Below are 25,610 nucleotides of genomic sequence, written 5' to 3'. Positions count from 1 at the left end.
ATATCTCAGCGGCTAAAGGCCTTTGTTGTTGTAGGATGTCATAACATTTGTAGCTTTTACGGGGACACTAGCAAGGCTTGCAGGCTGGATTTAGTTTTTCTTTTGTCTTTAATAGCGTAAGTTTCTTGAGTTTTAGTGATTCCCTGTTGTACAGACTGCGGCAGGATCTTCTGGAGGCGGCCCGCATCGCAGAGGAGATCGCCAGGAAGGCAGCGGAGGATGCAGTCCGACAGCTGGAGGTGGAGCATTCGGCTAAGATCGTTATAGAAACGCTGCCAGAGTCCAACGAGCAGTAAGTCACAGAACAGCACATGCACTAGACACATAACCCTGCATCTCAGGAACTAACGAGAAAGACCTTTCTTTTGAGCTAGTATTTATTTAATTAATGCCCTTTAGCTTAGTTGAAATGGAATAGTCTTTTAGAACACATGATACTTGCAGTCAAGCACACATCAAACACACTGTCCTGCTGTTTGTTCTCAACAGACTGCCCAATATCCAGGAGGAGGAAAACGAGGACGACCCAGAGTAAGTCCATCTTCATGAGACACACACCACCACCTGCTGCTCACATACTCCTGAAACTGATATGGGCGAGTCAGAACTCGGCACTGATTGGATAGGCTTACCTTACTTACGTACTTTATGTTGCATATTACTCTCATTTGGCATCAATTTGTACTGGATCTAAAAGGTACAGAACTTCTCTTCTCATCTGACTCTAAGGTGTTAGACTCAGAGGGTTTTATGTTGAAGTATAACTTTAATGGACTCAATTTCGTTGGAGGAAGTGTTTTGTGTTTGGTCGTTTGAACCAACTGAACTGAATCACTTCCTGAAGCAATCCGTTCGTTAGGTAAAGGCTTGCCCCTGCAAAAAGATGGAGGGGCGCTCTCATACGTGTTATGAATCTGTAGACCATCACCAACTTTAATATAATTACATTACGTCATCCTCTTATGGCGTTCTGTAAGATGTCATTATATGTTGGTATGGGTTGCGTACTGCCTGTGCATAAGCTTCCTCTAAGAGGTATTAACTTGGTATGATCAGATATACTAAGCTTTTTAGAGTGAGCTGAAGTCCTGCCCTGTTCCAGAATAATATCTTAATATAGGGTGTCGGTCAAAACTGGACTCTCTCGATTCCTCGGCTGCACCTACAGATCCCTCATGAAAATCACAAAGAGATGATTTACTGGCGTAGATGGACAGTTTCAGAGGACTGTCTTCATAATCCCAAGATATCCTGGGTTCATCGGCTTTCTCTTCTTCCTCAAAACAAATATAGATCGGATGAAATTCTAATGACTCCACAACCAGTAAGGAATAGTCCCGATGGTCCTTTCTAGCTCCCTAGAATGCGTTCCTGACTTTCAAGTCCTCTTTTATCATTTTTGTCGTATTGTCCAGGGATGTCAACCAAAGCAGACAAACAATATGTGGAATACTTTTCCATAAGTATCACTCTTCGGCAAATATGGAAGAGAAGTTGATTTAGTGCAGGAGTACCGAGAGCTTTATGATCTGTCCAGTGTTTTCTTTATATCCATAGGTTAGAAATTTCACACGATCATTAGCATCCTCTGCTTTGGTGTTTCACCGAGTGCAGGGCTCACTGTAGCCTTTCCACACACACAGAAGAGACAGAAACAGAGTTTCCCAGAGGAAAACACTGCTAACACTAAAATAACTCCTGGAAGAAGATCAGATGGTACCTGCCTCCACGCCTATAAAGGTTGGCCCCCTTGCGCCCGGCCGACGCAGCTCGCGTTTTCCTGCCGGTAAAAGACGCGGCATGTGTCCCAGGCGTAAGACCGGCATGCCTGTTTCAGTACCCGGTCTTATGATGAAGGACACACCAGAGTCCACCAAAGTGCAATGGTCTGATACCAGGTTTTAACACTGACACTCAGAACCAAAGTAGGTCAAAGTGTTATTATATATTGTAGTTGTATCTTTGTTGAAATGACAAGGTGTTGAAGTTCTTGTCAAGTTGTCCATTTATCTTAGCTTAGCTTTCCTAGCGCTAGGTTAGCTTGGATCTAGGGCGGGACTTTTGTTCTAAATAGTTTCTTTATGTCCAAACATGCAAAACTTTGCACAGTGTTTCCTTGTGGTTACATTTATTTTTTGTTGCTTTTTGACAACTTTTCTTCTATGAATCAGGACAGACTTCAGAAGGTAGGTCAGCTTAACAGTTTATCACCACACAGAATGTTGAATGTGTATGTTCTGCTCAATCCTGTTTCATGGACAATTTTAATTTAACCTTAACTTCCAAATCTTTTTCAAGTCAAGCCATTTATTTAAAAATCACAATATCACAAATCAAAGGGCTCAGTTAGTTGTTGCTACAACACCTCCATATGGTCAACACGTAAGAGGTTAAACATTGTTTGAGTCCACCTGATGGAGTGCAATATTCTCTTTTAGCCTGTTTTTGGTCTCCACCACCAAAGAATATCTCTTTAGCTGCTAAATGCTCCACTATGTTCACCAGCGAGTCTCTAACTGTTTGCTGCTGAGCAGGAAGTGTTTCAACCTTATGCTACTTCCTGTATTGGCTAATGACACTGAATGAAGATGGGATTTAACAACAGGACGTTGGATCTTGCAGGACACTTCGTACCAGCCTTTAAACTTCACTGATCTCCTCCTGTAGTCCAGCACGCAGGCACCAGTGTGAGAAAACCTTTGTCCATTAAGCCGTTTGTCCTTCTACATGGAGTGGCATAAAACATCGCACAGACATTCAGGGTTCCCTGCTCACTCTCAGGTCCCTCGGGATATTTCTCAAGCCACCATTTAGCATTTGTGGGACGAACAGAAAATATGTTTACCCTAAAGAATTGTGTTGGAACAAAAATGCTCTGAAATGTCCTGAACATCACAGACCTTGTCTACAGCAAATGTGCATTCTTTGCCTCCATCTTGATCTTTTTGTTTACTTGTATTCGTAACCTGCTGTATATAAACACACCTCGACATGTTAGTCCCAACACCAAGGATACCAGAGGAGGACTCATGTTCAGGGGGTTTATTGTGCCTTTCTTCACCAGGAGCCTGATGGACGTCCGTCTGGCTGAAGACGACGTCACTCCTTCATCAACAGACGTGGAGCCAGCATCGGAGAGGAGAGACCCGGAGAGTCCGATCCCCCAAACAATCACCCAACAACCAGAGTCACAAGCTGGAGAAAGCACCGTCACAGATCAGGTGAAAGTCTTTACATCCTGCAACATCCTCGTTCCATGTTTCTCATCGACAGCACAACAATTAAAGCATCATTTGGGTTTAATACAACTCGGGCTCTTATTTTATTTCTTTTCCATCAGTAATAATAACACTGTGTTGTTACAGACCTTTCAGGAGTGCTCAAAGGTTTTACATCCAGATAAAAAGGTTTAGAGCAGTTTGGACACCTTAACTATCTCTGAGTGTAAACTGACTGGTGACATGTTTTATGGATATTTCCCTTTATATTCAACACATAACAACAAGAGTAGAACAGCTGATCAACTGCACATCAACACAAACAGTGATGCAGTAAAACTGCAGGAGGTTTGTGTCAAACCATGAATTCTGGTTATTTCCTCGGTGTGACATCACACATCACTTTCACTCTTGTTTTCAGGAACCTTTCATAGAATTCTTCGTATTATGTGTTTTTTGGGGAATCTTTAAGAATCATACATATTTAATAGCTTAACAGATAAACTGGATGAACTTCCAACACTTAAGAAATGTCCTAAAATAACTCCTGTAACAACAAACTGTTGTGATCAGCGTCCTCAGCTTCCACTTCTAAAAACCGTTTGGTAGAAATAAATAGAGAATAAGGTGTGATGCTTGATGAAGACGAAGTCAGTCGTTCTGATTACAACGTGTGGAGACAACTTAAATCTTCTCTTTCTTCTTCTCTCAGGTCGACGCAGCAGAAGGTGGATGTGGAGGTGAGAGCAGAACACTTCTGATTCCAGGAACATGAATATCCTGTAACATGTGTTTCCTGCTGCCATGTATCAGCATCTCAAGGTCTCTTATCAGCTCCGGAAATACATTTATTTATTTTTCAGAAATAAAGTGCAGTCTCACTTTAAACAGCGAGCGGGACTGATGGGGTTAAAGGAACAAAGAGAATCTTTCGACTTGTTATTTAATATTTATGAGTTTATATTTAAGAGTTTCTTGGTCTCTGTCTACGTTACGAATCGTCTTTGACTCGACTGTTTCTCCGTCCAGTTCCCGACATTTGCACTCCGATAAAGAGCTTTCTGCTTGGACTCCCGTACGCTGCTGAGTGTCTGGAGAGCTGCAGGAAGCTGATACACGACCACCACCTCACCCTTCCCAAACTGTCCATGCCGACCCCGCCGCCGGAGCTCGCCCAGCTGACCCAGCAGCTAGCGCAGCTAGCGCAGCTCTCCACGCAGGCGCACCACTGCTGCACGAGCATCGCCAGACGCTTCACGTGCCTTAACTCCAACTCCCAGCATCCTCAGCAGCCTTAACCCCGCCCTCCTCCTCCACACCCTTTAGAGTAACCTTATAGAACCTGATTGCAAGTAGATGGAGACCTTTAAAGTGCCAAAAAGCCCCTCTGCATCCACAACATCCTCCTCATCATCGCTCCCATCATGCTCTGCAGCTTCGCTTCACCGCCAGCAGGTGATCTAACAGGAAGTGTGTTTGTGCTGCTGTGCACTGATCCCCCTGCTTCAGAAACACTGAAACACTACAGCAGAAACAGCTTTACGGTCCAGTGCAGCAAACTAAAGAAATGCCTTTACACATAGAAATATTTTCCACAAAGTATTTAAGCCTGAAGAAAGTGAGAGGAAAGCTTCACACTGTGAGCAGCTCTGCAGAATCAGTTTCAGGTCAACGATGGGTCCCAGGGGACAGTTTAAATCACGACCATATCTGGGAGTAAAGCTGTCCAGTGACGTCACCATGTTGTCAAATCTCAAGATCATTCTTAATAGATTTAAATGTAATTGAACCTAAACACATTTAGTTTCAGAGCTCACAGTCTTCATTAGATCAGTTTGTGTTTTGTTCATTGATAAATAAAAGACATTACTTTGACAATTTAAAGCTTTTATAACTGACATATTTTAATAAGCAAGATGAATACAGAACACCACATATGTCCAACATTTGTTCCCTCTATTTAATTAAATTGTTCCCACCTGCGCTGTAGGTCTGGGTGGAGCTGCGGTGCTGAGGGTGGAGACTGGAAGAAGCCTGAACATCCCCCAAATTATCACAACACCAGAACCAGAGTTCAGAAGTCTGAGCGTCAGGTAACACCACCTGATGAATGCATCTTCATTATTAGTCTTTAATATTTCGTTTTCATGTCTTTACTGTCATTTGTTAATGTCATAATATTATATAATAATGAAAAACAATATATATACATAATATATATATATATATATATATATATATATATCACATCCACACATGTTGTCCTCTGCTGTCTGTCTGTCCTCCTGCTGTCTGTCTGTCCTCTGCTGTCTGTCTGTCTGTCCTCTGCTGTCTGTCTGTATATCTGTCCTCTGCTGTCTGTCCTCTGCTGTCTGTCTGTATATCTGTCCTCTGCTGTCTGTCTGTCCTCTGATGTCTGTCTGTCCTCTGCTGTCTGTCTGTCTGTACTCCTGCTGTCTGTCTGTCTGTCCTCTGATGTCTGTCTGTCCTCCTGCTGTCTGTCTGTCTGTCCTCTGATGTCTGTCGGTCCTCCTGCTGTCTTTCTGTCTGTCCTCCTGCTGTCTATCTGTCTGTCCTCTGATGTCTGTCTGTCCTCTGCTGTCTGTATGTCCTCTGCTGTCTGTCTGTCCTCCTGCTGTATGTCTGTCTGTCCTCTGATGTCTGTCTGTCCTCTGCTGTCTGTCTGTCTGTCTGTTCTCTGCTGTCTGTCTGTCTGTCCTCTGATGTCTGTCTGTCCTCTGCTGTCTGTCTGTCTGTCTGTTCTCTGCTGTCTGTCTGTCTGTCATCTGATGTCTGTCTGTCCTATGCTGTCTGTCTGTCCTCCTGCTGTCTGTCTGTCTGTCCTCTGCTGTCTGTCTGTCTGTCCTCTGATGTCTGTCTGTCCTCCTGCTGTATGTCTGTCCTCTGCTGTCTGTCTGTCCTCCTGCTGTCTGTCTGTCCTCTGCTGTCTGTCTGTATGTCTGTCCTCTGCTGTCTGTCTGTCCTCTGCTGTATGCCTGTCTGTCTTCTGCTGTCTGTCCTCTGCTGTCTGTCTGTATGTCCTCCTGCTGTCTGTCTATCCTCCTACTGTCTGTCCTCCTGCTGTCTGTCTGTCCTCCTGCTGTCTGTCCTCCTGATGTCTGTCTGTCTGTCCTCTTGCTGTCTGTCTGTCCTCCTGCTGTCTGTCTGTCCTCCTGCTGTCTGTCTGTCTGTCCTCCTGCTGTCTGTCTGTCCTCTGCTGTCTGTCTGTCCTCCTGCTGTCTGTCTGCCTGTCCTCCTGCTGTCTGTCTGTCCTCCTGCTGTCTGTCTTTCCTCCTGCTGTCTGTCTGGCTGTCCTCCTGCTGTCTGTCTGTCCTCTGCTGTCTGTCTGTCTGTACTCCTGCTGTCTATCTGTCTGTCCTCTGATGTCTGTCCGTCCTCTGCTGTCTGTCTGTATATCTATCCTCTGCTGTCTGTCTGTCCTCTGATGTCTGTCTGTCCTCTGCTGTCTGTCTGTATATCTGTCCTCTGCTGTCTGTCTGTCCTCTGAGGTCTGTCTGTCCTCTGCTGTCTGTCTGTCTGTCCTCCTGCTGTCTGTCTGTCTGTCTGTCTGTCCTCTGATGTCTGTCGGTCCTCCTGCTGTCTGTCTGTCTGTCCTCCTGCTGTCTATCTGTCTGTCCTCTGATGTCTGTCTGTCCTCTGCTGTCTGTCTGTCCTCCTGCTCTCTGTCTGTCTGTCCTCTGCTGTCTGTCTGTCCTCCTGCTGTATGTCTGTCTGTCCTCTGATGTCTGTCTGTCCTCTGCTGTCTGTCTGTCTGTCTGTCTGTCCTCTGATGTCTGTCTGTCCTCCTGCTGTATGTCTGTCTGTCCTCTGATGTCTGTCTGTCCTCTGCTGTCTGTCTGTCTGTCTGTCTGTCCTCTGATGTCTGTCTGTCCTCTGCTGTCTGTCTGTCTGTCCTCTGCTGTCTGTCTGTCCTCCTGCTGTCTGTCTGTCTGTCCTCCTGCTGTCTGTCTGTCTGTCCTCTGATGTCTGTCTGTCCTCCTGCTGTATGTCTGTCCTCTGCTGTCTGTCTGTCTGTCCTCCTGCTGTCTGTCCTCTGCTGTCTGTCTGTATGTCTGTCCTCTGCTGTCTGTCTGTCCTCTGCTGTATGCCTGTCTGTCCTCTGCTGTCTGTCTGTCATCTTGCTGTCTGTCTGTATGTCCTCCTGCTGTCTGTCTGTCCTCCTCCTGCTGTATGTCCTCCTGCTGTCTGTCTGTCTGTCTCCTCCTCCTGCTGTCTGTCTGTCCTCCTGCTGTCTGTCTGTCCTCTGCTGTCTGTCTGTCCTCCTGCTGTCTGTCCTCCCTGCTGTCTGTCCTCCTGCTGTCTGTCTGTCTGTCTGTCCTCCTGCTGTCTGTCTGTCCTCTGCTGTCTGTCTGTCCTCTGCTGTCTGTCTGTCCTCCTGATGTCTGTCCGTCCTCTGCTGTCTGTCTGTATATCTATCCTCTGCTGTCTGTCTGTCCTCTGATGTCTGTCTGTCCTCTGCTGTCTGTCTGTATATCTGTCCTCTGCTGTCTGTCTGTCCTCTGAGGTCTGTCTGTCCTCTGCTGTCTGTCTGTCCTCCTGCTGTCTGTCTGTCTGTCTGTCTGTCCTCTGATGTCTGTCGGTCCTCCTGCTGTCTGTCTGTCTGTCCTCCTGCTGTCTATCTGTCTGTCCTCTGATGTCTGTCTGTCCTCTGCTGTCTGTCTGTCCTCCTGCTCTCTGTCTGTCTGTCCTCTGCTGTCTGTCTGTCCTCCTGCTGTATGTCTGTCTGTCCTCTGATGTCTGTCTGTCCTCTGCTGTCTGTCTGTCTGTCTGTCTGTCCTCTGATGTCTGTCTGTCCTCCTGCTGTATGTCTGTCTGTCCTCTGATGTCTGTCTGTCCTCTGCTGTCTGTCTGTCTGTCTGTCCTCTGATGTCTGTCTGTCCTCTGCTGTCTGTCTGTCTGTCCTCTGCTGTCTGTCTGTCCTCCTGCTGTCTGTCTGTCTGTCCTCCTGCTGTCCTGTCTGTCTGTCCTCTGATGTCTGTCTGTCCTTCCTGTGTCCTCTGCTGTATGTCTGTCCTCTGCTGTCTGTCTGTCTGTCCTCTGCTGTCTGTCTCTGCTGTCTGCTCTGTATGTCTGTCCTCTGCTGTCTGTCCTGTCCTCTGCTGTATGCCTGTCTGTCCTCTGCTGTCTGTCTGTCATCTGCTGTCTGTCTGTATGTCCTCCTGCTGTCTGTCTGTCCTCCTCCTGCTGTCTGTCTGTCCTCTGCTGTCTGTCTGTCTCCTCCTCCTGCTGTCTGTCTGTCCTCCTGATGTCTGTCTGTCTCTGCTGTCTGTCTGTCCCTCCTGCTGTCTGCCTCTGCTGTCCTGTCCTCCTGCTGTCTGTCTGTCTGTCTGTCCTCCTGCTGTCTGTCTGTCCTCTGCTGTCTGTCTGTCCTCTGCTGTCTGTCTGTCCTCCTGCTGTCTGTCTGTCCTCCTGCTGTCTGTCTGTCCTCCTGCTGTCTGTCTGTCCTCTGCTGTCTGTCTGTCCTCCTGCTGTCTGTCTGTCCTCCTGCTGTCTGTCTGTCTGTCCTCCTGCTGTCTGTCTGTCCTCCTGCTGTCTGTCTGTCCTCCTGCTGTCTGTCTGTCCTCCTGCTGTCTGTCCTCCTCTGTCTGTCTGCTGTCCTCCTGCTGTCTGTCTGTCCTCCTCCTGCTGTCTGTCTGTCCTCTGCTGTCTGTCTGTCTGTCCTCCTGCTGTCTGTCTGTCCTCCTGCTGTCTGTCTGTCCTCCTGCTGTCTGTCTTTCCTCCTGCTGTCTGTCTGTCCTCCTGCTGTCTGTCTGTCCTCCTGCTGTCTGTCTGTCCTCTGCTGTCTGTCTATACTCCTGCTGTCTGTCTGTCCTCTGCTGTCTGTCTGTATGTCTGTCCTCTGCTGTCTGTCTGTCCTCTGCTGTATGCCTGTCTGTCCTCTGCTGTCTGTCTATACTCCTGCTGTCTGTCTGTCCTCCTGCTGTCTTTCTGTCTGTCCTCTGATGTCTGTCTGTCCTCTGCTGTCTGTCTGTATATCTGTCCTCTGCTGTCTGTCTGTCTTTTGATGTCTGTCCTGTCCTCTTGCTGTCTGTCTGTATAGTCTGTCCGCTGCTGTCTGTCTGTCCTCTGATGTCTGTCTGTCCTCTGCTGTCTGTCTGTCTGTCCTCCTGCTGTCTGTCTGTCTGTCTGTCCTCTGATGTCTGTCGGTCTTCCTGCTGTCTGTCTGTCTGTCTGTCCTCTGCTGTCTGTCTGTCTGTTCTCTGCTGTCTGTCTGTCTGTCCTCTGCTGTCTGTCTGTCTGTCCTCTGATGTCTGTCTGTCCTCCTGCTGTATGTCTTGTCCTCTGCTGTCTGTCTGTCCTCCTGCTGTCTGTCTGTCCTCTGTGTCTGTCTGCCTCTGCTGTCTGTCTGTCTGTCCTCTGCTGTCTGTCTGTCCTCCTGCTGTCTGTCTGTCTGTCTGTCCTCCTGCTGCTGTCTGTCTGTCCTCTCTGTCTGTCTGTCTGTCCTCCTGAATGTCTGTCTGTCCTCCCTGCTGTATGTCTGTCCTCTGCTGTACTGTCTGTCCTCTGCTGTCTCCTCTGTCTGTCTGTCCTCTGGCTGTCTGTCTGTCCTCCTGCTGTCTGTCCTCTGCTGTCTGTCTGTCCTCCTGCTGTCTGTTCTGTCCTCCTGCTGTCTGTCTGTCCTCTGCTGTCTGTCTGTCTGTACTCTGATGTCTGTCTGTCTGTCCTCTGATGTCTGTCTGTCCTCTGCTGTCTGTCTGTATATCTGTCCTCTGCTGTCTGTCTGTCCTCTGATGTCTGTCTGTCCTCTGCTGTCTGTCTGTATATCTGTCCTCTGCTGTCTGTCTGTCCTCTGATGTCTGTCTGTCCTCTGCTGTCTGTCTGTCGTCCTCCTGCTGTCTGTCTCTCTGTCCTCTGATGTCTGTCGGTCCTCCTGCTGTCTGTCTGTCTGTCCTCCTGCTGTCTATCTGTCTGTCCTCTGATGTCTGTCTGTCCTCTGCTGTCTGTCTGTCCTCCTGCTCTCTGTCTGTCTGTGCTCTGATGTCTGTCTGTCCTCCTGCTGTATGTCTGTCTGTCCTCTGATGTCTGTCCTCTGCTGTCTGTCTGTTATCTGCGTCTGTCTGTCTGTCCTCTGATGTCTGTCTGTCCTCTGCTGTCTGTCTGTCCTCTGCTGTCTGTCTGTCCTCCTGCTGTCTGTCTGTCCTCCTGCTGTCTGTCTGTCTGTCCTCTGCTGTCTGTCTGTCTGTCCTCTGATGTCTGTCTGTCCTCCTGCTGTATGTCTGTCCTCTGCTGTCTGTCTGTCCTTCCTGCTGTTCTGTCTGTCCTCTGCTGTCTGTCTGTATGTCTGTCCTCTGCTGTCTGTCTGTCCTCTCTGTATGCCTGTCTGTCTCCTGCTGTCTGTCTGTCTCTGCTGTCTGTCTGTATGTCCTCCTGCTGTCGGTCTGTCCTCCTCCGCTTTCTGTCCTCCTCTGCTGTCTTTCTGTCGGTCTCCTCGACTCCTGCTTCTGGGACTTCCTCTGCTGTCTGTCTATATCTGTCCTCTGCTGTCTGTCTGTCCTCCTGTCTGTCTGTCTGATGTCTGTCTGTCCTCTGCTGTCTGTCTGTCTGTCCTCCTGCTGTCTGTCTGTCTGTCGTCCTCTGATGTCTGTCGGTCTTCCTGGCTGTCTGTCTGTCTGTCTTCCTCTGATGTCTGTCTGTCCTCTGCTGTCTGTCTGTCCTCCTGCTGTCTGTCTGTCTGTCCTCTGCTGTCTGTCTGTCCTCCTGCTGTATGTCTGTCGTCCTCTGATGTCTGTCTGTCCTCTGCTGTCTGTCTGTCTGTTCTCTGCTGTCTGTCTGTCTGTCGTCTGAGTCTGTCTGTCCTCTGCTGTCTGTCTGTCTGTCCTCTGCTGTCTGTCTGTCCTCCTGCTGTCTGTCTGTCTGTCCTCCTGCTGTCTGTCTGTCTGTCCTCTGCTGTCTGTCTGTCCTCTGATGTCTGTCTGTTCTCTGCTGTTCTGTCTGTCTGTCGTCCTGAATGGTCTGTCTGTCCCTTCTGCTGTCTGTCTGTCTGTCCTCGTGCTGTCTGTCGTCCTCCTGCTGTCTGTCTGTCTGTCCTCCTGCTGTCTGTCTGTCTGTCCTCTGCTGTCTGTCTGTCCTCTTGATGTCTGTCTGTCCTCCTGCTGTATGTCTGTCCTCTGTTGCTGTCTGTCTGTCCTCCTGCTGTCTGTCCTCTGCTGTCTGTCTGTCTGTCCTCCTGCTGTCTGTCCTCTGCTGTCTGTCTGTCCTCCTGCTGTCTGTCTGTCCTCTGCTGTCTGTCTGTCTGTACTCCTGCTGTCTGTCTGTCTGTCCTCTGATGTCTGTCTGTCCTGATGTCTGTCTGTCCTCTGCTGTCTGTCTGTATATCTGTCCTCTGCTGTCTGTCTGTCCTCTGATGTCTGTCTGTCCTCTGCTGTCTGTCTGTATATCTGTCCTCTGCTGTCTGTCTGTCCTCTGATGTCTGTCTGTCCTCTGCTGTCTGTCTGTCTGTCCTCCTGCTGTCTGTCTGTCTGTCCTCTGATGTCTGTCGGTCCTCCTGCTGTCTGTCTGTCTGTCCTCCTGCTGTCTATCTGTCTGTCCTCTGATGTCTGTCTGTCCTCTGCTGTCTGTCTGTCCTCCTGCTCTCTGTCTGTCTGTGCTCTGCTGTCTGTCTGTCCTCCTGCTGTATGTCTGTCTGTCCTCTGATGTCTGTCCTCTGCTGTCTGTCTGTTCTCTGCTGTCTGTCTGTCCTCTGATGTCTGTCTGTCCTCTGCTGTCTGTCTGTCCTCTGCTGTCTGTCTGTCCTCCTGCTGTCTGTCTGTCCTCCTGCTGTCTGTCTGTCTGTCCTCTGCTGTCTGTCTGTCTGTCCTCTGATGTCTGTCTGTCCTCCTGCTGTATGTCTGTCCTCTGCTGTCTGTCTGTCTGTCCTCCTGCTGTCTGTCTGTCCTCTGCTGTCTGTCTGTATGTCTGTCCTCTGCTGTCTGTCTGTCCTCTGCTGTATGCCTGTCTGTCCTCTGCTGTCTGTCTGTCGTCTGCTGTCTGTCTGTATGTCCTCCTGCTGTCGGTCTGTCCTCCTCCTGCTGTCTGTCCTCCTGCTGTCTGTCTGTCTGTCTCCTCCTCCTGCTGTCTGTCTGTCCTCCTGCTGTCTGTCTGTCCTCTGCTGTCTGTCTGTCCTCCTGCTGTCTGTCTGTCCTCCTGCTGTCTGTCTTTCCTCCTGCTGTCTGTCCTCCTGCTGTCTGTCTTTCTTCTTGCTGTCTGTCTGTCCTCCTGCTGTCTGTCTTTCCTCCTGCTGTCTGTCTTTCTTCCTGCTGTCTGTCTGTCCTCCTGCTGTCTGTCTGTATATTTCTCCTCTGCTGTCTGTCTGTCCTCTGCTGTCTGTCTGTCCTCTGATGTCTGTCTGTCCTCTGCTGTCTGTCTGTCTGTCCTCCTGCTGTCTGTCTGTCTGTCCTCTGATGTCTGTCGGTCCTCCTGCTGTCTGTCTGTCTGTCCTCCTGCTGTCTATCTGTCTGTCCTCTGATGTCTGTCTGTCCTCTGTTGTCTGTCTGTCCTCCTGCTGTCTGTCTGTCTGTCTGTCTGTCTGTCCTCTGCTGTCTGTCTGTGCTCCTGCTGTATGTCTGTCTGTCCTCTGATGTCTGTCTGTCCTCTGCTGTCTGTCTGTCTGTTCTCTGCTGTCTGTCTGTCTGTCCTCTGATGTCTGTCTGTCCTCTGCTGTCTGTCTGTCTGTCCTCTGCTGTCTGTCTGTCCTCCTGCTGTCTGTCTGTCTGTCCTCTGCTGTCTGTCTGTCCTCTGATGTCTGTCTGTCCTCCTGCTGTATGTCTGTCCTCTGCTGTCTGTTTGTCTGTCTGTCCTCCTGCTGTCTGTCTGTCCTCTGCTGTCTGTCTGTATGTCTGTCCTCTGCTGTCTGTCTGTCCTCTGCTGTATGCCTGTCTGTCCTCTGCTGTCTGTCTGTCCTCTGCTGTCTGTCTGTATGTCCTCCTGCTGTCTGTCTGTCCTCCACCTGCTGTCTGTCCTCCTGCTGTCTGTCCTCCTGCTGTCTGTCTGTCTGTCCTCCTGCTGTCTGTCCTCCTGCTGTCTATCTGTCCTCCTGCTGTCTGTCTGTCCTCCTGCTGTCTGTCTTTCCTCCTGCTGTCTGTCTGTCTGTCTGTCTGTCTGTCTGTCCTCTGCTGTCTGTCTGTTCTCCTGCTGTATGTCTGTCTGTCCTCTGATGTCTGTCTGTCCTCTGCTGTCTGTCTGTCTGTTCTCTGCTGTCTGTCTGGTCTGTCCTCTGATGTCTGTCTGTCCTCTGCTGTCTGTCTGTCTGTCCTCTGCTGTCTGTCTGTCCTCCTGCTGTCTGTCTGTCCTCTGCTGTCTGTCTGTCCTCTGATGTCTGTCTGTCCTCCTGCTGTATGTCTGTCCTCTGCTGTCTGTTTGTCTGTCTGTCCTCCTGCTGTCTGTCTGTCCTCTGCTGTCTGTCTGTATGTCTGTCCTCTGCTGTATGCCTGTCTGTCCTCTGCTGTCTGTCTGTCCTCTGCTGTCTGTCTGTATGTCCTCCTGCTGTCTGTCTGTCCTCCACCTGCTGTCTGTCCTCCTGCTGTCTGTCCTCCTGCTGTCTGTCTGTCTGTCCTCCTGCTGTCTGTCCTCCTGCTGTCTATCTGTCCTCCTGCTGTCTGTCTGTCCTCCTGCTGTCTGTCTTTCCTCCTGCTGTCTGTCTGTCTGTCTGTCTGTCTGTCCTCTGCTGTCTGTCTGTTCTCCTGCTGTATGTCTGTCTGTCCTCTGATGTCTGTCTGTCCTCTGCTGTCTGTCTGTCTGTTCTCTGCTGTCTGTCTGTCTGTCCTCTGATGTCTGTCTGTCCTCTGCTGTCTGTCTGTCTGTCCTCTGCTGTCTGTCTGTCCTCCTGCTGTCTGTCTGTCCTCTGCTGTCTGTCTGTCCTCTGATGTCTGTCTGTCCTCCTGCTGTATGTCTGTCCTCTGCTGTCTGTTTGTCTGTCTGTCCTCCTGCTGTCTGTCTGTCCTCTGCTGTCTGTCTGTATGTCTGTCCTCTGCTGTATGCCTGTCTGTCCTCTGCTGTCTGTCTGTCCTCTGCTGTCTGTCTGTATGTCCTCCTGCTGTCTGTCTGTCCTCCACCTGCTGTCTGTCCTCCTGCTGTCTGTCCTTCTGCTGTCTGTCTGTCTGTCCTCCTGCTGTCTGTCTGTCCTCTGCTGTCTGTCTGTCCTCCTGCTGTCTGTCTGTCCTCCTGCTGTCTGTCCTCCTGCTGTCTGTCCTCCTGCTGTCTATCTGTCCTCCTGCTGTCTGTCTGTCCTCCTGCTGTCTGTCTTTCTTCCTGCTGTCTGTCTGTCCTCCTGCTGTCTGTCTGTACTCCTGCTGTCTGTCTGTCCTCCTGCTGTCCCCCAGGGCTCAGGGCGATGTGTCTGCAGACGAGGACGATGATGAAGTGATGAAGGCCGGTCTGAAGAGCCGTCAGGGAGACCTGCTGACTGCAGACGACGAGTGAGAGAAATCACACACACACACACACACACACTCTGTCCTCCACCTCTATCCCCTCCGTCCTCCGTGTTTACTGTCCTGCCGTCCTGCAGGAGGCGTCCTCCGTCAGCAGCCAGCGTCGGTAGCGTGGTGGTGCAGGACCGTCTGAGCGAGCTCGTCAGGCTGTTTAAAGGTCGAACTGAGCGGCAAAGAGAGCGGATGGTGGACCCGGACGAGTCGGAGGAAGAAAGTCCTTCAGCCTGTAAAGTCTTCGTCTCACTTCTTGTTTTTGTCAGCTGATTTAGTTTGAATATAAGTTTAGTTATATAAAGTTTTCCTCACATTTGAAACAGAAATATTTGTAAAAAATATATTTAATGTTGGTAACAATCTGTTTATATAGAATATAAATATATATATTTATTTATATATTTATATATATTTTTTTATATATATATATACATATATAAATATATATATTTATTTATATGTATCTATATATATATATATATATATATATTTATATATTATAAATGTTGAATATAAATATAAAACTTAAATGTTAAATTGAATAGAATGGAATTTAAGGAAAAGTGCATATTCATATTTCTTTCTTGTTTTCTGTTGAGTAATAATCACTTCAGATATTTATGTATCGTGTTTTATATAATATTTTATATAATATAATGTATAATTCTTTCTGACGTCTGCAGCCCCGAGCAAAGCTCCCCCCCCCCCTCCACCTCCACCAGAGGAGAAGAAGGACGAGGCGCCTCCAGCTGCAGAAAAAGAAGAAGAAGAAGAGGAGGAGGAGGAGGAGGAGAAGAAGGAGTTTGTGCTCCCCCTTTGAAATTCTGGGACGTCCAGTGAAACTTCCCAAACTTCCAAACTTCCCAAACTTCCCCCGATGCCCGACTGGCTCCGGACCATCGTGGAGTATCGCTTCCCCTCCAGCATCGACCCGTTCACCGGTAAGCCTCATCTATATCTTATTATTGTTACTCAATGTCAAGATAGTTTTCTCACTGTTATAACTTATTAATACTGTGAGATATTAATCTCCTCATGATTAAGGGATAGCATTGTTGTAATTATTACAACATTTATTATGATTTTAAGACATAAGAATGTGAGAAATCACAGCATCACTTCAGTAATATCTCTACTATCTTTCTGTTTTTACAAGTCACAGCAAATATATTCAATATTTATATTCAAATTTATATTCTATATTTATATTCTATATTTATATTCTAATTTATATTCTATATTTATGTTCTATATTTATATTCTATATTTATATTCTATATTTATATTCTATATTTATGTTCTATATTATATTCTATATTTATATTCTATATTTATATTCTAATTTATATTCTATATTTATGTTCTATATTTATATTCTATATTTATATTCTATATTTATATTCTAATTTATATTCTATATTTATATTCTATATTTATATTCTAATTTATATTCTATATTTATGTTCTATTCTATATTTTCCTTATATATATATATATTTATATATTATAATAATCTGAATCTGTAACTAAAGTCAGATAAAAGTAGTAAAAAGTAAAAAGTATTTCCTTCTGAGATGAAACAAAAATGGAAAATTCCAGTAAAGTTCCTCCAAACTGTCTGAAGTGAAGTCGTTGAGTAAATGTGCTGAGTTACTTCACAGATCTCATCTACGTCCTCTGGCTCTTCTGCGTTGTGATGGCGTGGAACTGGAACATGTGGTTGATCCCCGTCCGCTGGGCGTTCCCCTACCAGACCGCCGACAACCTCCACCTGTGGCTGCTGATGGACTACACCTGCGACTTCATCTACATCGCCGACATCCTCGTCTTCCAGCCGCGGCTGCAGTTCGTCCGTGGAGGAGACATCGTGGTCAGTGGCGGCAACAGAAATAAAACAGAAACCGAGTTTTGATTTGACTTCTTTTAACCTGGAACTCTTTTTATTTCAGTGTAATAAAAAGGACATGAGAGAAAACTACATGACCACGGAGAGGTTCAAGGTCAGACCATAAACATCGTAAACATTATGCTCCACAGTTACAGACTTCTCATGTCTTTGTCTCGTCAGTGTGGATTACATTCTTAATTATCTCTAATTTATAACTTCATCAGGCTGTTCAAATAAAATACAACGATGACTAAATGTTTAAATAAATACAAACTTAAATGACAAAGAAAGATGGCCGTGTTGGGCGGGAAATGTAAGACGTCCTCTGACAGAAAGACGTTTAGTGGGCGCGTCTTCTGATTATAGGAACAAGTATTTGTTTTATAGATAAATGCTGGAAAATGTGTTTCTTTCGGGGGTTGGATCCATAGCTGGACCTACCTTATGATAATAATTATATTAATATATATTGGTCTTTTATGATCCATTGTCATGAGACTAAAGGTCACTCTGTCGAACGTTAACCGCCTTTAGCTTCGTGGTGACGTGAGTCATGTGACCTTCTGTAGTTTGTTAGATTGTTAGATTTTCACTTCTGGAGATTATCCTGCTGAACACGTATCATAAACGTTCAGATTATTTTCTACAATAATCCAAATACCAAAGTTAAAATCTCGCCGGCTGTTTGTCGAGGGAACCAGGGCGATGCTGCCTTCAGGGCCGGACTACAAAAACAGTTGGAAATTGCATCATAATCATCTCACTGAGTCCAAAGTTTTTTAATGATTATACATTAAATATAAGTATTTGAGATTTTAAATAAAAACTGTGTCTGCAGATGGACATCATCAGTCTGTTTCCCATGGAGATACTTTACCTTTTCACTGGAGTGAACTCTCTGCTGAGATTCCCCCGCATGCTGAAGGTCAGGATGTGTTTTACTTCATGCAGATGTTCGTTCTGTGTGTTGAAGATAAACTCTGACTCCTGTCTGTGCTCTCTCAGTACATGGTGTTCTTCGAGTTCAACGACAGAATGGAAGCTGTGATGAAGAAAGCGTACATCTACAGGTGAGGAGACACCTGAAAACATCTGTCACATACATGTTCCCTACCGACAGAGGACAGCCGACCAGAAACCGAGCGTGGTTCATTATTTTTTACTTTTTAATCTTTCATCATTTTGGTTTTGTTATTGTTCAGAAAGTTTTGTGACATTCAAGCATCACAAACAGAAAGAAATGAAAGCAACATAAAACAGGATGTCATCTGCATAGCTGTTGATAAGATAACAAGGACTTCATGTGTGGCATCTTTATTTTTAATATTTTGTTTTATTTGCAGTCTTTGTACTGCAGCTGCTGCACAACAGTTCCCTTCAGGATAATTAATGTACTATCTATCTTATCTATATATACATTAAAGGCAAAAGGGACCCAGAATAGATCCCTGAGGAAGTCCACATGTACTTATTTTAGTGCATGTGTTAGTGCGCATTAATGTCATGATGTTGTTGTTGTGTGTCAGGGTGATACGAACCTCCACCTACCTGCTGTACTCTCTGCACATCAACGCCTGTCTCTTCTACTGGGGCTCCGACTACGAAGGACTGGGATCCACCAAGTGGGTCTACAATGGAAAAGGCAACGCGTAAGAACCTATCACCATATTCTTAATGTCCATCAATGCTGATGTAGGTTTCTGAGTGTTTTCTACAAGAAAGAAAATGTTTTTAAAGAAGCAGAGAGTCAGACAGGCGGAGACGTTAAATGTCCCTGTGGAGTTGTGACCACTAGTAGTGCTATGTTAGCTAATGCTAATGTTGTTATGAGTGGAGCCTGTTTGTTCCGTGCGAGGGCATGAGCACGCGGGTGACGCAGTCATGCCGATCATTACACTTTACTGACCTACAACAAAACAACAAACTGACGCAAAACAGGCGATAGGCCGTGAATCACAAACTGAAACTCATAGTGTGAATGTGCTGTTTCCAAAGAATGCTCCTAAAACCTGAAGAACATCAAACATCACACATGATGTGAAGATCCACCCAGAATCATTCTGAATGTTTAAACACAAGCTGTTAACATGAGTTCTTCAGATTCAGTGGAACATTAGTGAGCATGGAAACAAAACAGTGAGTGTTGGTGTCACTGAATGCAAACATTAACTTTAATTCATTTACATGAGTAAATGAATAAGAAGGAGAAGTGTAGAATAATAGAATAATAGAATAATAAAATAAGAAGGGGAAGTGTAGAATAATAGAATAATTAAATAAGAAGGGGAAGTGTAGAATAATAGAATAATAAAATAAGAAGGGGAAGTGTAGAATAATAAAATAATAAAATAAGAAGGGGAAGTGTAGAATAATAAAATAATAAAATAAGAAGGGGAAGTGTAGAATAATAGAAAAATAAAATAATAAAATAAGAAGGGGAAGTGTAGAATAATAGAATAATAAAATAAGAAGGGGAAGTGTAGAATAATAAAATAATAAAATAAGAAGGGGAAGTGTAGAATAATAAAATAATAAAATAAGAAGGTGAAGTGTAGAATAATAGAATAATAAAATAATAGAATAATAAAATAAGAAGGGGAAGTGTAGATTAATAGAATAATAAAATAAGAAGGTGAAGTGTAGATTAATAGATAATAAAATAAGAAGGTGAAGTGTAGAATAATAGAATAATAAAATAATAAAATAATAAGGTGATGTGTAGAATAATAGAATAATAACATAATAGAATAATAAAATAAGAAGGGGAAGTGTTAACATTTATTAAATAAAGACAAAACATGGGCCTGTAAGTTGAATGTTTGCACCTGTGAGAATAATGTCCGTGTACATTAATACATCTCAGACACATTTTTCTTACAGTTATATCCGCTGTTACTATTTTGCCGTGAAGACGTTGATCACCATCGGAGGACTGCCGGACCCCACCACCGTCTTCGAGATCTGCTTCCAGCTCATCAACTACTTCGTCGGCGTCTTTGCGTTCTCCATCATGATCGGTCAGGTCCGTTACCGTCAACTGCTTTGCAGAGCGTTATAATAATATGTAGCATCACTTGTGCTTTACAGAATACAAAGTGAATACATTCTGTAACGATGTAGAAGATGAGATAAATGTACAAACTGTCTCAGATGAGAGACGTGGTCGGAGCCGCGACGGCCGGGGAGAACTACTACCGGGCGTGCATGGACAGCACCGTCAAATACATGAACTCCTACCACATCCCCGGAGACGTCCAGAACCGCATCAAGACCTGGTACGACTACACCTGGAAGAGCCAGGGCATGCTGGGTGAGCTGAACGAACAAATCTGACGCCAAACAAACTCCTCACGAAACAGATGAAGCTCATTCTCGTATAAACGTTTAACGATTCCTCGTATTTGATCAGATTATAAAAGACTTGAGGAAAGTGAAGATAGTTTTTCTTCAGCAGATAATAAAACTGCTAATATTCAGTGTGCAAGTTTAAAAAAGGTAAAAACAGATGAAATTTAAACTTTGTGTAACAGCGACGCTCAAACTTTACAGCATAGACAGCAATATATATTATAATGTCTTTAAACAATTATAATTATGTTGCTTCACATAATGCAAAGACATGATGACAACATTTTAAGACTCTATAGAAATAGAATACAATAAAGAATATTATAATAGCTGTTTCTTCTGAATAAGCAGTTAATAGTTTACCTTTAATATAATATCACAATATTACAATTAATTTCCCTTCATATTTAGATGTAATGACCAGTTTACTTGTATTATATAAAAGTATTAATACACTGCATTAAAACTTAAAGTCCTGCTTACAACATTTTACTTGAATGAAAGAAATGCACAATATCAGCAATAACATATTTTGTAAATATCAAAAGTATTCAATAGTCATTGAATTATTAGTAATGATGTATTTACATATACTCAGTGTTTTAATGTCGTAGGTAGAGACGGGGCTCATTTTTAGTTGGCAGTAATGCAGCCGTCTATAAACGTAGTAAAAGTATACATTAACAAATCCTTTAAATACTCTAGTAAAGTATTCTGCAAGTAAGTACCTCTAAATGTAATGAAGTACTGCAGTTTAATGGGACTTACAAAAGCTGAGCGATACAGAACTCAACTTTGTCCCTGAACGTCTCGTGTTGTGTTCAGGTACATTCAGAGCATTGTAGATATTGTTTTCTCTGCAGATGAACAGGAGCTGCTGGTGCAACTTCCCACTAAGATGAGGATGGACATCGCTGTGGACGTCAACTACACCATCGTCAGTAAAGTCGCCCTGTTTCAGGTCAGCACGTGTTTAATGAGGCGGATTTCATAATTCTGCTTTTATTTATTAATTCCAGGGACATTTATTTCATAATTCTGCTTTATTCTATTGGAAGTGGAATTATGAAATAAATAAAAGCAATTCTTTGAAAAACGTCCTTTTTAAAATAAAACCTATGTATTGAACTACATTAACTCATATATACATTTATATTTATTTATTTCAGGATTTAGAGCTATATTCATTTCTATTTAATATTAAATGAATAAAATGGCAAACATGAATGTGTGTGTGTGTGTGTGTGTGTGTGTGTGTGTGTGTGTGTGTGTGTGTGTGTGTGTGTGTGTGTGTGTGTGTGTCAGGGCTGTGACAGACAAATGGTGTTCGACATGCTGACGAGGCTCAAATCTGTGGTCTACCTGCCCGAAGACTTCGTCTGTAAAAAGGTGAACACACACCTGTCCATGTTGACGAGCGCTGCAGCAGCACTGTGTGTTGACCTGTGTGTGTGTGTGTGTGTGTGTGTGTGTGTGTGTGTGTGTGTGTGTGTGTGTGTGTGTGTGTGTGTGTGTGTGTGTGTTGCAGGGGGAGATCGGGAGGGAGATGTACATCATCAAGCAGGGCGAGGTTCAGGTGGTGGGTGGCCCCGACCTGCAGACGGTGTTCGTCACCATCAGAGCCGGCTCGGTGTTCGGAGAGATCAGGTCAGAGCTGATTCCTGTCATCCTATTAACTCATTTACATCTTTACAGCATGGCGAAGCTTCTCAGAGGTCACGGCACAAACCCAGCGTGGAGTTTATACTTCAGACGATGTAGAAACAGTGTGAAGTCTCCCTGGTTCCTGCACTGAAACAGACGTTTTGATCATATAAGAAAAGTTCATGGTGCTTACACACTTTTATCAGTTTTTAAGCAAAACGCTAACGTTCACATGACTTCACTGAAGGCGGCTGATGTTCAGTGAGATGGCGTTTAATGTCCCACGACAACCTCTGTCGTCTCATTTAGACACTTGATAGCTTCACGGAGAAGCTTCAAAATTCTCCAGAGGGGTTTTTACTGACGTATTTTATGTTGTAGCACAAAACGTAGAAAGTATTTCAAGCTAGTGTTAGCCACAGAGTTCTTTAAACCCTGACCACAAGATAAAGAAACAGGAAGTGTAAACATGCTACACTACTGGGATTATAAACCAGAACATTAATCTAGAAAACAACCGTCACTGTGTTTAATATTACTTAGCCTATGCTAACTTGCTAATGTTAGCATTTCAATAAGCTAACAAGCTAAAATGTTAAATGCTAACCCTGAAATGTGCTAAGTGCTAAATGTTACATGCAGTATTATACATGAAGTACAAATGAATAACACAAAATAGAATCCTATAGTTAGCATAATAACTGTTGGGATGTTAACATGCTAACCCTTTTCATTTATTCAGTTTGTTGGTGTTTAATGAAGATTACAGCCTTGCAGGCTGCTAGCTTAGCTTCAGACTCTCCAGCACCGTAAATGTTTCAAGACCTTTCTCGACATTCCATTTTCTCTGTCCTGTGATTGGTCAGCTTGCTGGCGGGAGGCGGAGGGAACCGCCGTACGGCCAACGTAAAGGCGCACGGCTTCGCCAACCTCTTCATCCTGGATAAGAAGGACCTGGCAGAGATCCTGGTGCACTACCCAGAGTCCCAGAAACTCCTCCGTAAGAAGGCCAAGTAAGACCGAGTCCTGTCCCCCGGGCGCGTCCAATAAAACATATTAGTGCATAAATACCGGGAGAGAGGGAGTTCCACTGGCTTCTTAGAGAGCGCTCGTTTCCAAGTCGTCTACATAATGAACTGAGAAGCTAGAAAGGAAGATGGCCGCTGTCCTCCTCCCGTGTGATCTCCTGTCACTCCTGTCACTCCTGCTCAGGATTAGACTGTAATCTGCTCACAGGTGTCTCTACTTGAGAGAACGGGGTCAGTGCAGAGGAGCTGCTGCTGCAGACTGGATGTGTTGGAGCTGCTGTCGGTGTTGGTACGGGACCTCCCAGGATTTAATGTTTCTTTTGTTTTATCTACGCAAAGTCTCAGTTTGGCTGTTTGTGTAGAAAGTAAGGTTAAAAACATTCTTTCCATCGGCGGATTATGACAAAATTTGGCCCGGACATGCAAAAGGGTCCAACACCTCGGATCTGTAGGGGCAACAAACACAGACTTTATAGTTCATGAGACTCTTTGTGTCGTTGTTTCGTCATTAGCTGTTATTTTGAGTCTCTTTGTAGCTGCGTGTCTCTTTGAGGGACATTTTGTAGGTGAAGAACAGGAGGTCTCTGACACCTCGGACTCTCGCCCAGTGATTCTGAATCAGCAGTTTGTGGTTGTAGTTCTGCTCCTGGAGGAAATGTTTGTACTGCACGTCTTCCTGTAACCCGTCTCTGTGTCTCTGTGTATCTCTCAGGACGATGTTGACGAAGGACAAGAAGCCGGAGGAGAAGGTCAGAGGCAAAGAGGCGATGCAGGTCATCCCACCCAGACCGGACACCCCCAAAATGTTCAAGGCGGCGCTGAAGGTGACGCAGGAGGAAGGAATCCAGGGAACGTTCTCCATCCTGAGGAAAACCTACAAAGCATCTGACACAGCGGAGGTGAGACACTGCCCCCTGCTGGAGACCAGAGAACACACGTGGACATGTTTCATTGTCTTTAAGTTTCTTATTATTAAATTATTATGTAATATTATAATTCTCACGTTTAAAAGTAGAAAAGGTTTCACACGTCTGCTAATGAGTTGCGTCGAGGAACATTTACAGAAATGTTGACTAATGAGCGTCGTCGATATAAATGAATAAAATATCAGGTGCATATTAATATTTACGCCTATAAAGGACATTACATGTGTTTAATACTGTTATTGCTCCTTCACTAGTGAATAACACTTTGATATGTTATTGTTCTGTGACATTAAGATTCATCCTCCCGTCTTGTCGTGTTCGCTCCCTCCATCTTTCTGTGTCCCCCAGGGTGTCCCCTCCATGGCCCCCCCTCGCTCTCCGATGCACCGGCGCTCTCCTATTCCTCGCGTTTTGGTTCAGGACGACCAAGACGTCGTGTCGGAGACCACCGACAGCTCAGTGATCATCAGGATGACGCCGCGGCAGCAGGGGGAGGAGCTGCTCACCGTGGAGGTGGCGCCCGGGGAGGGACAGCAGAAGGAGGAGTGAGTCCACAGCACAGATTTCCCAGAATGCCTTTCAGCAACCAGAGAAGAGACGCGGGTTTCAGATGGAGAGAGGACAACTAACCCCAGTGCATTCTGGTCTCTGCTTCTTCTTCTTCTTCTCTGCATTTCCTCCGTGTTGTGAAACGTCCGTCCTGCTGTTTTTTGGCGCCTTTTGAATTTGTGCAGAAGAAAAACATAATTTAGTGAAAGTAGATGTGATGATGGCAGCTTGTTAGTGTTAGTCGGCTTTCACTCAAACGTAACGTGATGAACTGAACATCTTGAAATAGTACACAGCTGTAATCTGCTGCCTCAAAGCTACACGCTCTTCATACAGAGAACAAAAGAGAAATACAGACGTGGTGATCCTGCGACCTGAAGCCACGCTGATACATTTACAACTTTAATCTCAATATTCAAGTTTTCATCTCGTAGATTTGTGATTTTATTATCATACATTTACAACTTTCAAATATCATTCTCGTAATTTGTGACTTTAATTTTAGAGAATTTCTAAGTTCGTCTCGTAATTGTACAACTTTGACCTGAGAGAATATCCAAGTTATTTTCTTCTTACTTTAAACTCGGAAAAGGCTCCGTAATTAAGTAGATACACTGCCGGTGAAATGTTTTTAATCTGCAGCCACAAATGTTGAGTGAGTCCAGTCAGATGTCTGAGAGGAGAACTTTGTGTTTAAAACCAACAGAACATTTCTTTACCTGACTTGTTACAGCAAATAACGAACAACGTAATACAAACTACATGTCGGCCAAAAATAGATATGCAGTATGTGAATTAATAAAAAGTTTACGTCCCACGTGTTTCTGCGTAATATGATGTCAACGAGTACCAACACTTTTGCAGACTTTCACAGTTGTTGTTCCGATTTAAGGAGATGATTCACGTTTTTTCTAGTCCAGAACAAATTTTTCCAATTATTCTGACACAACATCAAATGCACCATTAATAATAATAATAATAATAATAATAATAATAATAATAATAATAATATAATAATAATAATAATAATAATATAATTCTCGACTGGAAAACAAATTAAAAATCCAAGTTCAACAGAATTCTGAATCTTTTCTTTCTTCTTCTTTTGGGGCCAAAACTATTTCAGATGTAAATAATACATTTTAATTATTTATATTTTTAATCTCTGTTAAAAAAGTTATTATTGAAGAAAAACATCTGATTACAAACCTTTCATGTAATCTAGGTAATGTATTCGCATTGATATTTAGTAATGTCTGATAATCTTCAATGCACGACTGTAAACAATCATTTTCTACTGGCAGAAATTAGTTTTGTATTTATTATTATTTGCATCTGAAACTAAAAACACTGTGTTTGTAAATTCATAATTTTATAAACCAGGCTATGATGAGAATGTTTCATAATGTGTAGAAATAGCAGCTTAAATTAATGTAATTATAGCTCACATAAACACACATGTGACTGAACGATAATAAAATGTGTTTACTGCTGAATGTTTTTCAGACTTTTTATTTTCAGATTTGCTCTTTTTAAGATGGTGAATTAAGTGTGGCGTACCGGAGAAGAGTCGTGCAATAATATAA

General features: G+C 44.7%; 1 protein-coding gene and 1 long non-coding RNA gene across 2 annotated transcripts; both read left to right on the top strand.

The window, feature by feature from the left end:
* The first annotated feature begins 215 nt into the window (after positions 1–215).
* On the top strand, positions 216–3,329 carry LOC115004902 (uncharacterized). The gene is made up of 3 exons (XR_003831892.1): positions 216–292; positions 490–531; positions 3,065–3,329. It is a non-coding gene; the product is annotated as an uncharacterized LOC115004902 (long non-coding RNA).
* A 625-nt stretch (positions 3,330–3,954) lies between these two features.
* Positions 3,955–25,019, top strand: LOC115004901 (cyclic nucleotide-gated cation channel beta-1-like). Its single transcript, XM_029426633.1, is given in 18 exon segments — positions 3,955–4,673; positions 5,209–5,311; positions 14,537–14,632; positions 14,725–14,873; positions 15,325–15,582; positions 16,303–16,511; positions 16,591–16,641; positions 17,368–17,454; positions 17,535–17,599; positions 18,056–18,178; positions 19,410–19,551; positions 19,680–19,839; positions 20,741–20,838; positions 21,183–21,266; positions 21,406–21,524; positions 22,388–22,534; positions 23,262–23,448; positions 23,824–25,019. Coding segments are annotated over 18 exon segments (2,310 nt in total). The 5' UTR covers positions 3,955–4,642; the 3' UTR covers positions 24,025–25,019.
* The last annotated feature ends 591 nt before the right edge of the window (positions 25,020–25,610 follow it).

Source organism: Cottoperca gobio, unplaced genomic scaffold, assembly GCF_900634415.1.
Source record: "Cottoperca gobio unplaced genomic scaffold, fCotGob3.1 fCotGob3_215arrow_ctg1, whole genome shotgun sequence".
Lineage (NCBI taxonomy): Eukaryota > Metazoa > Chordata > Actinopteri > Perciformes > Bovichtidae > Cottoperca > Cottoperca gobio.
The sequence above is the reverse complement of the archived record's forward strand: the minus strand, read 5'-3'. Positions and strand labels throughout refer to the sequence as shown.